The sequence below is a fragment of the Dunckerocampus dactyliophorus genome, chromosome 4 (assembly GCF_027744805.1).
Source record: "Dunckerocampus dactyliophorus isolate RoL2022-P2 chromosome 4, RoL_Ddac_1.1, whole genome shotgun sequence".
Taxonomy (NCBI): Eukaryota; Metazoa; Chordata; class Actinopteri; order Syngnathiformes; family Syngnathidae; genus Dunckerocampus; species Dunckerocampus dactyliophorus.
In genome coordinates, this window is record NC_072822.1 from 35746258 (window position 1) to 35760054 (window position 13797).

The following is a 13797-nucleotide window of genomic DNA, read 5'->3' on the forward strand; positions in this document are numbered from 1 at the left end:
TGTTTGTTGCGAGTGGCGAGCCGTCCCACTATGTTTGACTGGCCTTGAATGCACCATTTAACTTTCTCCCATGCTGCACAGGTAGACTACTATACTGTATTTTTGGGTTGGGTGGGGGCGGGGGTTGGGGCGGCCTGGGGATGGTGGTCCCCCGGAGCTACAGTATGTGGGAATGAGTGCCGGTCCGTGGGTCCAAAAAGGTTGGGGTCCACCGCCATATATCACACACAACAACGCAACATTAAGGAGTGGCGCAGGAAGACACGAACGTTAGCAGTATTAGCATGTGGTGCCATGTGGTGCTCCAGTGCTAACATAACACTTAAATTTTCACAGCAACGTCATGCTAGATTAGCCTGTTCGCTGAAAAATAACAAAATGATCACACTTTCAGCTCCCACGTCTGTAGCTGACTGACCGATAGTTGGCAGAGGCGCAGGCTACGTTATAAGATGCGTAGCAAAGCTTGCACTTTAAATGCAAGCGCTTGAGCACCCTTCACTCAAAAGTGGGGGAAGCACATGAGGGAGATGGCAGATTTTTCTCACCTGTGGTGCTCATAAACTCTAGGCAGTAGGGACACACATTAAAAAGTCACTTTTGCATGCTAAAGGTCAAAGTTTTATCCGCATTGTGACAACCTTTCAGTGACTTTTCATATCCGCAAAAGGTTGAATGGTGACAACTGGAGTCTTCTTCCTGGTTGAAGACGTTTCACCTTTCACCCAAAAGGCTTCTTCAGTTCTGAATTTTAGGTGTGGAGTTTTCCTGGTGGGTGCTTTCCCTGGGGATGGTCTCCACGGGGTGTTGTTGCGGCGGTCTGCGTGGCCCGTGAACGACCCTTCTAGGGGAACAATGGTCACTAACGAGTTGTTTTGCCACCAGCCAGGTGAACGACCTATCGGTGGTTAGAAGTGGAGCCAAATGCCCCCAGAGGTTAGAATCAAAGCTAAGTGGTTCCTTGTCTCTAATAAAATCAAACAACACAGATCCCCGTGGGTTTAAGACATTCAGGTCACGAGCTCTGTGGCTAGATGTCCTTATAAAGGCAAGGACGTGGGAAGAACTTGCAGGATTTTTAATGGTACAATTTGTTAGTGGGTCCAGGAGGCTTGTGAAGGGCCCTTTCGACTGTGAAATGATCTAATCTACAGAGGTTGGCCATTACCTTTTGTAGCGCCCCGGTCAGGAAGTACTTGTCTGTAAAGCAGGTTTGATGTTTAACTCCTCGGGGGCGTTTGTCTCTGGGGTCTGCTTATTCCCAGACCCTCAGGCCCACAGTTAGCCTCATTCTCTCCGGCCCAGTCAGCTCAGACCTCTGACAGGGTGGCCAGCGAGAACAGAGGGAACAATACAGCGTTTGTGCGCCGCTCTGCACTCGGCCTGCTGCTAAACAAATGTTCAGAAGAATCCTGGTGGTGGGCCTTGCCCTCAGAGGCTGATCCACGGTGACTTCATAAACCAACACATGACTCTTTATGGGGAGCTACTGTATGCGCCTCTGGAGTGATTTCACGCCGACTGGTTATTTTGCTCCCGTGTTCACAAACCGCACTGAGGGCATGGTGACACAGAATTTGAAGGAAGAGCTTCTGCCTTCCACCCCACGCGGTGGAATGTACACTGTCCAAAGCTCTTGTCTGCAGGCGCTGGTGTGGCCTGACAGGGTTAGCGATGAAGTGGGGATTGAATGGCTGGGTGACACCGATCCACACCCAGACCCTGGGCACTTGTGTCCCTGAGGTGATCACTGAAAGGATACACCCCAGCAAGAAAAACTCACAAAAACCCAAAGAGGAGATCCTGATTGTTAGGCAGCCAAAAACGTCCACTTAATGGTCTACGTTCAACTGTCCAAATTCTGGCCTGTTAATGAATCAGCAGATTCAGCAGTATATCCTTCAAAACGCCCCAACACATCAATGTTGAGACTCTTTGCACTAGAGGCTTGAAAACAGCAGTCATTTTGATAATCTTTAGGTTTTAAGAAAACCTGATCCTTCAATGGGAACTCCCTTGCCAGGAAAGGTGATGACTGGAAATGAAAGTTTGGCATTTGCACGAGTATTCGAGTATTTTCACTTTGCAAAGTGACTGCTGGGGTTATTATTCTGCCTCTGTGGAGTGTGTCCTCATCCAAACTAAATCTCTTCTTTGCCAGCCCAGGGTTTTTTTCTTTCCCCTTTTGTCCACAGCGCTGACCTCCAAGCCCACAGCGAGCGCACCTCAACGAGGCCTGGCCCACAGCCGGACGCTTGATGTGGACATTGTTGGAGCAGCGGGTTCCCCTCACCCGGGCAACCAAGCCCCTTTTTGAGCCCTCACCCCTTGCTGTTTGCCCAGCGCACTCTTTCCGTCCTGAGCCCCACTCGTCTTTTTCTCCCCCCACCACCCTCCTCACCGTGTGACTGGACCAGATCTTGAGTGATGTTGTTTTGTGCTCGGTTGGGCCACTGGTGGCTGGCTTCCTACGGCGCACTAAAGCCTCACATTCACTTTTTCTTTTCCTTTGACCTCCTCTGGGGAACGGAGCCCTGTTTGATCACATTAGGGGGGCACACAGAGGGACATCAGTGGTTGGACATTCCCGCTCATGTTAGCTAGGGCTTGACAGCAAGGCTTTGTTTTAAAGTTTGCGCAGGAAGTCTTGAAGAGGGAGGATATTTTAACTGATTTGCTCCAGCAAGTGGTCTCGGGAAGCACTGATTTCTGAGACAACTGTTGTGGACGGCCCTGTACCACCAGTCAAAACTCAAAGCAGTTTGATGTTTTGGTCTAGAAATGTCTTGCTCTTGTCAAAAATCAATTGAATGATGCTTCAACCCTTTGGATCAAACATTTTTGACCCACAACTCAAATTCATCGGGTGGGTCATGCTTTTCAAAGGAGCTCAGAATGCCCTAAAGAAGGCCCCTGGAATCTTAGGCCAAAAAAAGCCCGTCCACAATTTAACCACCCTGAATGTCAATTTAGGTCATTTTATATCCTCACAAAAGCCCTGGACTTGGAGGCCATGAAGCAGAAAAAAGCTGATGTAATGGGTTTAAGAAAATCTCCAAGGGGAGTCAAACTCCAGCCCCCCACCCCGCCACCACCAACGACACCACCCCATTTCAACTTTGAAGCAGTCACCACCCCTAATATGGTCACTTGAGTCCCCAAAGTTGAAGAGAAGAGAAGTTTGCAGGAAGACTTTAGACGGCTGTGGCGGTGAACGAAAACAACAAAAGACAAAAAGGTTTATAATTCACTGATTTATTGTTTTGGCTTGTGGGGGGGGGGAAGAGGAACAGGAGATGAAAAAAGAGGGGCGGGTTTAGAGAAAAGAAATCCCAGCCTCTGTGCGCGCACGCACACACACACAGAGCACAAAAGAAACCTGTAACGCCTCCAGATTCCTTCTAGTCGGGTATCAAAGACATGCTTTGCTTTAGAACAAGAGACTAGCGGGTAAGATAGCACCGAGCGAGCCAGTGAACCAGCACTGGCCCGGCTGGGTGCTGCCAGTTAATCTCTCAGATAGGATTTTCCCCCCTCCCTCCCTCCCTTCTTCTTCTTCTTCTCCTCCTTTTTTCTCTCTCTCTGTGGGGATATCGCTGTTACGGCAAGGCTGTGAATGGAGGGACTTGTCTAACCTGATCACTTGTCAGAATGAGCACAGGGAGAGGCTCCCTCACCACGCAGCCATGGAACTTGCTCTCATAATGAATAGGTGGCGGATCGTCAGCTGGTAGTTTAGTCCAGCTCCCAGACCACAGGCCTTATTCAGCAAGCCGAATAAGGCCTAAAAAGGTACCATCCCCTCCCCATGTTTGGTCAACATCAACCCACCTTTAGTCGAAAAAATGTCCCAAATATCAGGTTGTACCTTGGCCTCTACTCCCAGTTGATGGAAATGGTTCAAGGTGGTCTTCATCCTGATGTGTATCCTATACAACATGTACTGGCTCTGGTCAACGTGGTAGTCTTCACCTAATCCTCAATCCAAAAAAGACTGGTATCCCTAACCCTCATCTACCTATAGTCCAAAAAAATGATCTGGCTTTATCTCGCAGATACCTCTGGGTAGCTCTCTTCAGTTAAAAAATGCCCCAAATATCTGCTTGTAATCTGGCGTCTGCTTCAGGTTTGGTGGAAATAGTCCAAGGTAGTCTTCATCTTCATCCACATCCATTCCCAACCCGCAAATCCCCAATGATCTGGTTCTACCTTGGCCTCTACTGCATCGCTACTGTACTTTTTGGTGGACTTGGCCTTACTTCGTCTTTATCCTCAGTCCTAAATCTGGCCTACAACAGTCCTGGTAGACCTCCTTTTATCCGCATCAACCTTCACTCCAAAGCCCTCACTTGGTCTCTACTGCAGGTTTGGTGGAAATAGTCCAGGGTCATTCTTCTCCCTGGTAATCTTCATCTTATCCTCATTCACTTTCAGTCTGAAAAAGTCTCAAATATCTGGCTTTACCTTGGCCCGTACTGTACCTCTTCTCTACTTTTTAGTGGTCCAAGATTGTCTTTGTCCTCAGTCCTTACTGTGGTCAGCAGTAAGGACATCTAGTAATCTAGATCTACATCTAATCATCTTGTCCTGGTAGTCTTCCCTTGATTGATCTGCATCAGTCCTCACTCCTAAAAGGCAAAAGTGGGGTTCTACCTTGGTCCGTACTCCAGGTTTGATGGAAATAGTCCAAGGTCATCCTTATCCCTGGTAGTCTTCATCTTATCCTCGTTCACGTTCAGTCCCAGATATCTGGTTCTACCTTGCCTTCATACTCAGTCTTTAGTCTGATGAACATCAGCCTTGGTAGTCTCCACATAATCGTCATCCACGTCCAGTTCCCCCAAAGAATCCCCAAATATTTGGTTCTACCATGGCCCATACTAGCCCTCTTCTCCAAGTTCTTCTCCCCTGCGTAGTCTTCATCTTCCACAAGCCAGTATTTTTGGTTTTCTAGCACTATTCTTTTGGGAATGCTGCAAGCGAGAGTCTGCGTGTGGAGAAGCTGCATGAGCCCCTTTTATCTTTCATCCACAATGTCTGTTTGGAGAGGATCAAAAGCTTCTTGCCCCTGAAACTTGTACCTTTCAGGAATCTGAATCCGTTTTATCCAGTTGTAGCAGCTGAAGGTACCTTTCTGGCATGACTCCTGGAAAAGACCCCGACTTTGTTTTTTCATATTGTCATTTCCTCTAGAATATCATGAGCTCCTCAGAGGGCCTGGAGCTACTCAAAGGAGCTTTCCTGCTGTCCCCCCTGGTTGTCTTGAAAGGTGATCAGGCAGCCATTCACAGGCACAGAAAGGGGGGTAGAGTAAGGGACCATGTCACAACTTGAAGTCTACTATAAGTTTGTACAAGATAAATCACCGCTTGGTCCTCTTGTTTTTTTGTTTGCCTTAAAAGCAGCTACACTGCCAACTCGGTTAGTTGCTGCAGAGTTTTCAAACATTCCACATGTAGTCCAGCCGCGCTCCTGGTCTTCTTTTCTTTCTTTTCCTTCCTCCCCTCCCCTTCTTCATGACCTCGGCCTCTGACCCGGAAGCGGTGTAGGTGAACACTTCCTGCGGTGTGGTTTGGAGCCTCAGTAAGAAAATAAAGAAGCAGAAGCATGTGAAAGCTGAAACCAGCGCTAATGCTGGCTGGCCTCACTGAACACTGTGGCCTGGAGGGTAGAGGGCGGGTGGGGGGACAGAGTTGCTTGGGCTAGATGGTGTTCCCTGTCAGATCCGACTCGTGCACAGGCGGATACACCCACCACTTTATTAGGCACGCAGAGGATGGTGCCTGGAAAAGTTGTCTTTTTACCACGTTGCTGCTCCGTTTAAACAATCCCTGGTGGTGTAATGGCGCTCATGGGGGCACGGGTTTGATTCCCGGGCCTGGGTTGCGTCAGGAAGGTCATCCAGTGTAAAAACTGAGCCAAAAGCATTCATGCGATTGACTCGCTGTGGCGACCCCTGACAGGGAAAATTGCTCTGAATAAACAGCACTGCCATGCAATTGTGGATGGGGGCTGGCGGAAAAACAGACCAATTGGCAATTTTCCGGGTTTGGAGGCTAGCATTTGAGTCAGGATTGCGGGTCTAAGGCTAAGTAACACCTCCCGCCCTGTTGGAAGCGATTGTCATAGCCCGGCAAGTATTCGTCGGCACGCATCTTCATATCCCGTTGCTGGAAGCTGAGGGGCACGCAGTTATACCGACAGTATTTATTTTAAGATGTGTAGCGAAGCCTTTTAAACATTTTATTTATTTATTTGTGGAATATTCTCATTCATCCAGGTCATCGTATTCGCAGGGCATTGAATCATCCATCGTAACGGGACTGCTCAGGTTTGTGGCTTCATGAAAAGCCGTAACTTCAAAAGTGAGCACTTGAGCGCCTCTTCTCTGAAAAGTAGAGCAACCAAGTGAGGGAGATGATGTGGTGCTCATAGACAGGCTCTCACACCACTGAAACCTCACAGCTGCACAAGTCGGGGGCATCCTCTCGGCCCAGAAGTTTTGTCTGTGTTTTAAACCTTGATCTTATGGTAAAACTTTCCATAATCCTGACCATAATCGTCAAAACTTGGGTCAGAAAGAAATGTATTCCAACTTGCTATCAATTACTAAGAACCCAAACTAAAAAGGCAATGTCGCCGCCATGTTGTCCAGCGAGGGGAGGAGGAGGTGGCGAAGGAAGGGCAGTTTGAGCCCGTCCTCTAATCCCATTCCAGGGGGCCGAGTAGCAGCAGCTTGCGCCACATTCCACAACTGTGGGGGCTTTTGGGATGGGGCGTGGGGTGGGGTGTGGAGCGGCATTCCTCCGCAGGCCGGGGCCATCAAAGAGCAGCGCTGCTTCAAAGGCCTGTCAGAGCCTAGGTGTTGATGACTGCAATCCCCCCAACCCACCACCTCCTCCTCACTGAGGCTACTTTTAGCTTAACCCACCCCCACCCCCACCCCTCCATGGGCCCTCGAATGCACGTACAGACGTGATGACGATGACGTGAGGTTTTTGTGTATAAAAGTGAGCCAGAGTTGACTTTGTTGTTGTTTTTCACGGGAAAATAAAAACATGCGAGTCTCTGTTGCGCTGCTCCTGACGAGACAACAATCAAGATTGAACCAAATCCTTTACCACCAAGTTTTTGATGACAACATAGTTTTTTTTTGGTATTAAAGTGAGCTAGAGTTAACGTTGTTGTCTTTACAATGAGGAAAAAAAGACGACTGGCTATCGAGTACTTGCAGATGGACAGATTGAACCCAATACGTGTTTTTTGACGACATGATCATTTTTTGTGTGAAAGTGAGCTGGAATTGACTGTTGCTGCAATCGGCAAGGAAAAAGTGTATGTTTTGGTTGAGCGCTTGCAAGTGGATAAATGGAACCAATACTTGTCGACACCAAGTCTTTTTGATGACTTGATTGGTTTTGTGCATAAAAGCCAGGTCGAATTGATCTTTCTTTCGCACGAAAAACCCATTTGAGTTTCTGTAGCGTTGCTCCTGACGGGAACAATACTTCAAAGTTATTTGTACCACCAACTTTTATTGGTGATAGGATGGTTTTTGTTGTATGAACGTGAGCTAGAGTTGACCTTGTTTTGCAAGAAGAAAACAAATTTGTTGTGACTGAAAACCGATACCAAGTTTTCTGGAAGTTTTCTTGACATTGTAGTTTTTTGTGACGACAGGTTAAGATGTGTAGCGAAGCTTGCTTTTTGTGTGTGTGTGTGTGTGATTCATAAGTGGAGCAAACCAAACAGGCTCCAGGGATCATCATGAACGTCGGTTAAGCGCAGATTCATTTTCTTGGTGGCCAGCAAACTTTTTGTTGACTTTTCCCGCAAGTCTGCGTGGTCGTGTGCACCCCGATGTTAGCATGCTAACAACGCTGCCAATCGCATGCGTCCTCGTCTGGGGACAGCAGGTGGTGTGATCGCCTGAGGACGCTCCCTTCTCACAAAAAAGATTGGCATCCCGCCCGATGTTGACCTCTGAACTTTGTCGGCCTGTCCTTTGTTTGTGTCACTCTGGATTTGAAAGCCCGAAGAGCTGGAAAGTGACACCGGACGCACACGCACACGCACCATGGGGACTTCCTCTGAGAGAGGTCTGAGAGAGTCACAAGCCGTGCGTGGTGGCGGTGCTCGGTGTGAAAGCTGTGAAGCCTCGGTGCCGCATATCAGGACATGGACAAGATATTCGGTGTCCTCTCTCGCCTGTGAAACCGTGACACTCGTTTGCTTGTTTGTCCGTCACCGTGGACACTTGGTAGTTGTCGAACTAGCTTACTACAAGCTAGTGTAACATTGAAACTGTCCGTAAAGTTGTTAAACTAGCCTAATACTAGCTAGCATAGCATCAAAACTGTTCCTGAAGTTGATGAGCTAGCTTATTACAAGCTAGCGTAGCATCCAAAGTGTTTTGAAGTGGTTGAGGTAGCTTAATACAAGCAGGTGTGGCATCAAAACTGTTGCTAAAACTGTTAAACTAGGTAGCTTAACACAACTAGCGTAACACAAGCTAGCATGCATCCCAACTGTTTCTGTAGCTGCTGACCTTCCGTAATACAAGCTAGCATGGCATCAAAACTGTTGTTGATGTTGTTAAACTAGCTTAGTGCTAGCTAGCGTGGCATCTGAACTGTTTCCAACTCGTTAAACTATCTTCATACAAGTCAGCTGAGCATCTAAACTGTTTTGAAGTTGTTCTACAAGCTTAATTACAAGCTAGCCTAGCGTCCCAAGTTGCTTTCAACGTTGTTGAACTCGCTTAATGCAAGCTAGTGTGGCATTCAAAGTGTATGCGTAGCATCAAGACTGTATTAAAGTTGCTGGACTAGCTTAGTACCAGCTAGCATAGCATCTAAGTTGTTTTTGAGGTAGTTAAACTAGCTTCATACAAACTAACGTGGCATTCCAACTGTTTCTGTAGCTGCTGACCTAGCTTAAAGCAAGCTAGCATGCCATTAAAAACTCTTTGAAGTTGTTAAATTAGCTTAATGCTATCTAGCGTGGCATCCAAACAGTTTTGACATTTTTAAAACTAGCTTAATGCCAGCTAGTGTAGCATCAAAAGGCTTTTGGAAGTTAGCCATCCTAAAATAGCCTAAAGTTAGCATGGCATCAAAACTGTTTTGAAGTTGTTAAACTAGCTTAGTACATACAAGCTAGTGTAGCATCCTAACTGTTTTGAAGTTGTTGAAGTAGCTTAATACCAGCTAGCGTGGCATCTGGCATCCAAACAATTTTGAAGTTGTTAAACTAGCTTAACACCAGCTAGTGTAGCATCCAAACTGTTTTGAAGTTGTTGAGCAAGTTAATGTAGCATCCAACCTGTTCTTGAAGCTATTCAACTAGCTTAATGTTAGTAGCGGTGTGTTATTTACAAACGAGGTGGCGGTAAACGAATCGCAAATCTTGGCGAGTGTTAGGGGGGCATGGTGAGGGTGATGCCGCCGAGTCACCCTTCGGTCATCGGCGGTGCGTTCGGGGGCTGCAGACTGCTGGCCTGCGGGGGAGGCAGGTGGGTGGGAGGACTGGCGCCCGGCCCAGGTTTTTCCTTCCTGAGCTTTTTGTGTGCATGCGAAAAAGGTGCCAGCATCCCGGCAAGAAAAGACAACACATTGCAGCACATTGTAGCACCCAAACTGTCTGCAAGTTGCTAAACTAGCTTAATAAAAGCTTGTGTAGCACACAAACCGTTTCAGTGTTCTTAAACTAGCTTAATGCAAGCTGAAAAGTAACTTAATACCATGTAGCATAGCATCCAAACTGTCATCGTTGATAAACTAGCTTAATACCAGCTAGCGTAGTGTCCAAACTGTCTTCAAGTTTATAAACTAGCTTAATACCAGTTAGCGTAGCATCCATGCATCCAAACTGTCTTCAAGTCGATAAACTAGCTTAGTACAAGATAGCGTAGCATCCAAACTGTCCAATCCAATCCAATCCACTTTATTTATATAGCACATTTTATAAACACTGTTTCCAAAGTGCTGCACAGACTAGCAAAACCACAAATAATAAGTAAATAACGGAATGCAAATGTAAACAATAACTAAGAATCACTACAGTAAAAACTGTCTTCAAGGTGATAAACTAGCTTAATACAAGGTAGCGTAGTGTCCAAACTGTCTTCAAGTTGATAAACTAGCTTAATACTAGCTAGCGTAGCATCCAAACTCTCTTCAAGTTGATAAATTAGCTTAATGCAAGCTTGCGTAGCAGCCAAAATGTCTTCAAGTTGATAAACTAGCTTAATACAAGCCAGTGTAGCATCCAAACTGTTTTCAAGTTGTTAAACTAGCATAATACTAGCTAGTGTAGCATCCAAACTCTCTTCAAGTTGATAAACTAGCTTAATGCAAGCTAGCGTAGCAGCCAAAATGTCTTCAAGTTGATAAACTAGCTTAATACAAGCCAGTGTAGCATCCAAACTGTTTTCAAGCTGATAAACTAGCTTAATACAAGGTAGCGTAGTGTCCAAACTGTCTTCAAGTTGTTAAACTAGCTTAATACAAGCTAGCGTAGCATCCAAACTTTTTTCAAGTTATCCAAGCTGTCTTCAAGTTGATAAAGTACCTTAATACAAGCTAGCGTCACATCCAAACTGTTTTCAAGTTGTTAAACTAGCTGAATACAAGCTAGTTTAGCATCCAAGCTGTCTTCAAGTTGATAAAGTAGCTTAATACAAGCTATCGTAGCATCCAAATTGTCTTCGAGTTGATAAACTAGCTATCCAAACTGTCTTCAAGTTGATAAACTAGCTTAATACAAGCTAGCGTAGCATCCAAACCGTCTTCAAGTTGTTAAACCAGCTTAATACAAGTTAGTTTAGCATCCAAACTGTCATCAATTTGATAAACTAGCTTAATACAAGGTAGCGTAGTGTCCAAACTGTCTTCAAGTTGATAAACTAGCTTAATACAAGACAGTGTAGCATCCAAACTGTTTTCAAGTTGTTAAACTAGCGTAATACTAGCTAGCGTAGCATCCAAACTCTCTTCAAGTTGATAAACTAGCTTAATGCAAGCTAGCGTAGCAGCCAAAATGTCTTCAAGTTGATAAAGTAGCTTATTATAAGCTAGCGTAGCAGCCAAACTTTCTTCAAGTTGATAAACTAGCTTAATACAAGCTTCGTAGCATCCAAACTGCCTTCAATTTTATAAAACTAGCTTAAAGTAAGTTAGTTTAGCATCCAAACTGTCTTCAAGTTGGTAAACTAGCTAAATACAAGCTAGCGTAGCATTTGAAGTCGATTGAGGAGCTCCTGTCACATAGAGGATCTTTTATCAGCATCTTTTTGGTAGGTCCTTAAGAATATCAGCGTGCTCCTGTCATATAGAGGATCTTTGACTCCCGATTTTGCAGTCGGTCCTTCAGAGCTTTAAGACAAGTGAAGGTGGAGTTGATGTGTCTGTGTACCTGCAGGGCACCGTAGGCGGCTAGCATCCTCCCACGCGTGCTATTGAGGAAGTGTTGTGGGAATTAGCAGCTAGCCTGACTTTGCGAGTCTTGTGTTCTTCTCTGCTAGCGTTGGTCGGCGTGCGGGACGGCCGAGTAGGACGAGGATGAGCGTGTCGGCGGGCGAAGGCGCCCTCCTCCTTCTTCTATCTTTCTCATGCACTCCAACTCATTGTTAGAGTTCAAGAATGAGCGTGTTTTTACATTTAGGAAGTACCCGCCCCTTTTCATTTCATCCCACCGCCCACACTCGTCCGTTTATGCTAGGACTCCTGATTTAATCATAATGGAATAGAAATACACTTTGTGACGCGATTAGAGCCCTCCAGACATGACCTAACACCCCTATAGTCACCTCCTGTCATGTAGATGATCTTTGATTACTGGGGGCAGAGCAGGTCAGGGGGAATTGGCAGCCATGTTTCTGTGGGGCTGTGTCTACAGACGTAGATTACCTGCAGCGGCACTGATGTTCTTCTTGTGTTCTTTCCAGATGCACCCTTTGGGATTATGCAACAGCAACGACGAGGAGGACCTGTACGAGTACGGCTGGGTGGGGGTGGTCAAGCTGGAGCAGCCCGAGCTGGACCCCACCTGCCTGAGCGTGCTGGGGAAGGTAGGGGGCTGACAGGAAGTGATGCGCACTTCTCACCGGGAGCTTTGGTTGTTAGCGTGCTAGCGTGCCACACCTAGCATGAATGACTCTTGTTTACTTTTCTATTTATTTGTACTTACACTGTACTAGTACTACATACTAGTATTACAATACTCTTCATTCTATTAGCTAATATATATTATATTCATATACTTACACTGTACTCGTACTATGTACTAGTATTACAGTACTCTTCATTCTATTAGCTAATACGTATAGCATGTTATATCATATGATATATTAGCTAATATGTATAGCATGTTATATCATGATATATTAGCTAGCTAATATAGCTAATATAGCTAATATATCATATATGATATATTAGCAAGCTAATATATCATGATATAACATGCTATACGTATTAGCTAATACGTATAGCATGTTATATCATATATTATCATAGTAATTATGTCAATAAGGTTTCATTAAAGTAATAAAATACAAACGATGTGCACAGTACACTACACGTCCACAGCGCGTGCTCGCCGGAAGCAGGAAGTCCACGGGACGCAGCGTGCCATTCATTGGCCCTCGGAATTAGAGGCGGGAAAGCCCCTTGTTGCGTCCTACAAGTGGCCCGATTGGCCGATGCACACCACAGGTGACATCCCACTCTGATGCACGTGGTGACGACATGCTGAGGTGATGAGGATGAGAACGCGTATTCATCCTGCTTTTCTGTCTGCTTGGAGTGAGACCTCCCGTCTGCCGTCTTCCCGCGTCACGTCTTTCCCAGCTTTGCTACAAAGCAGGAGTGTAACCTCACACCACACATAAACAATCTCCACCGCCCACCGCTCTTCTTCTACGATGTCAAAGGGTGCAGAGCATCCTTTTTGCAGCACGTCCCTAAAAACTGCAGACAGCGCTGCTTACGTAAAGGATCTTTGACGCAATCGTATAGACAATCTTCGGAGTGCCTCAAAAACAGCCGAGCGCTGCCTCTTAAAGTCTTTTCACGGCAGCTCTAGTCAAAGATCCTCTATGTAACATGAGCGCTCTGCGTTTTTTTAAGGGCGTGCAAAGATCTGATCTTTTGCTCGAGGATCTTTGACTAGCGTTTTTTATTGTTTTGTTTTTGCAGCACGTACTTCCACCAAGACGAGCGCTCCTACCATTTAGAGGATCTTTGAAAAGTGTTTTTGCAGCAGAGCACTCCTGTCACGGAGGAGATCTTTGTGAGGAGCATTTTAGCGGCCATATAAAGGATCTGTGATTAGGGTTTTTGCAGCACGTCCTTCAACACAGCAGAGCATTCCTGTCATATAAAGGATCTTTGACGGGATGATCGTTGACTAGCGTTTTTGCAGGACTTTTTGTAAAAGCAGCCAAGCCCTCCCGTCAAATAGAGGATCTTTGAAGAGCATTTTTGCAGCGCGTGCTTCAACACAGCAGAGTGCTATTGTGGCATAGAGGATCTTTGCCTGGTGTTTCCATTGAGGACGGCACGACGGAGCTGAACGTGCTTCCTCCGCTGTTGTGCGACGTCTTGGTGAAGTCGGGCTCCATTGCGGGACGTCCTTTGCACTTTTTTAGGTTGCGGGTGTCAGTAAAGGGAGTAAGTGGGCGCCTGGCACGGGTCCAAGAGCCTCGCGGGGCAGGTAGAGCACGTCCAGCGTGTGTGGCCCGGGGCACATGGGTGTATGTCGGTTCCACCTTAAACCCGCCAAAGGCAACATGTCCTC

General features: G+C 46.2%; 1 protein-coding gene across 3 annotated transcripts in view; it reads left to right on the plus strand.

The window, feature by feature from the left end:
* Nucleotides 1–13797, plus strand: part of znrf3 (zinc and ring finger 3) — a 94201-nt gene that overhangs the window by 34131 nt on the left and 46273 nt on the right. For all 3 annotated transcript variants that reach the window (XM_054772972.1, XM_054772970.1, XM_054772971.1), the window contains one exon: nucleotides 11948–12070. In XM_054772972.1, the coding sequence (XP_054628947.1) occupies nucleotides 11948–12070 (123 nt within the window). The remainder of the gene's footprint in view (nucleotides 1–11947; nucleotides 12071–13797) is intronic.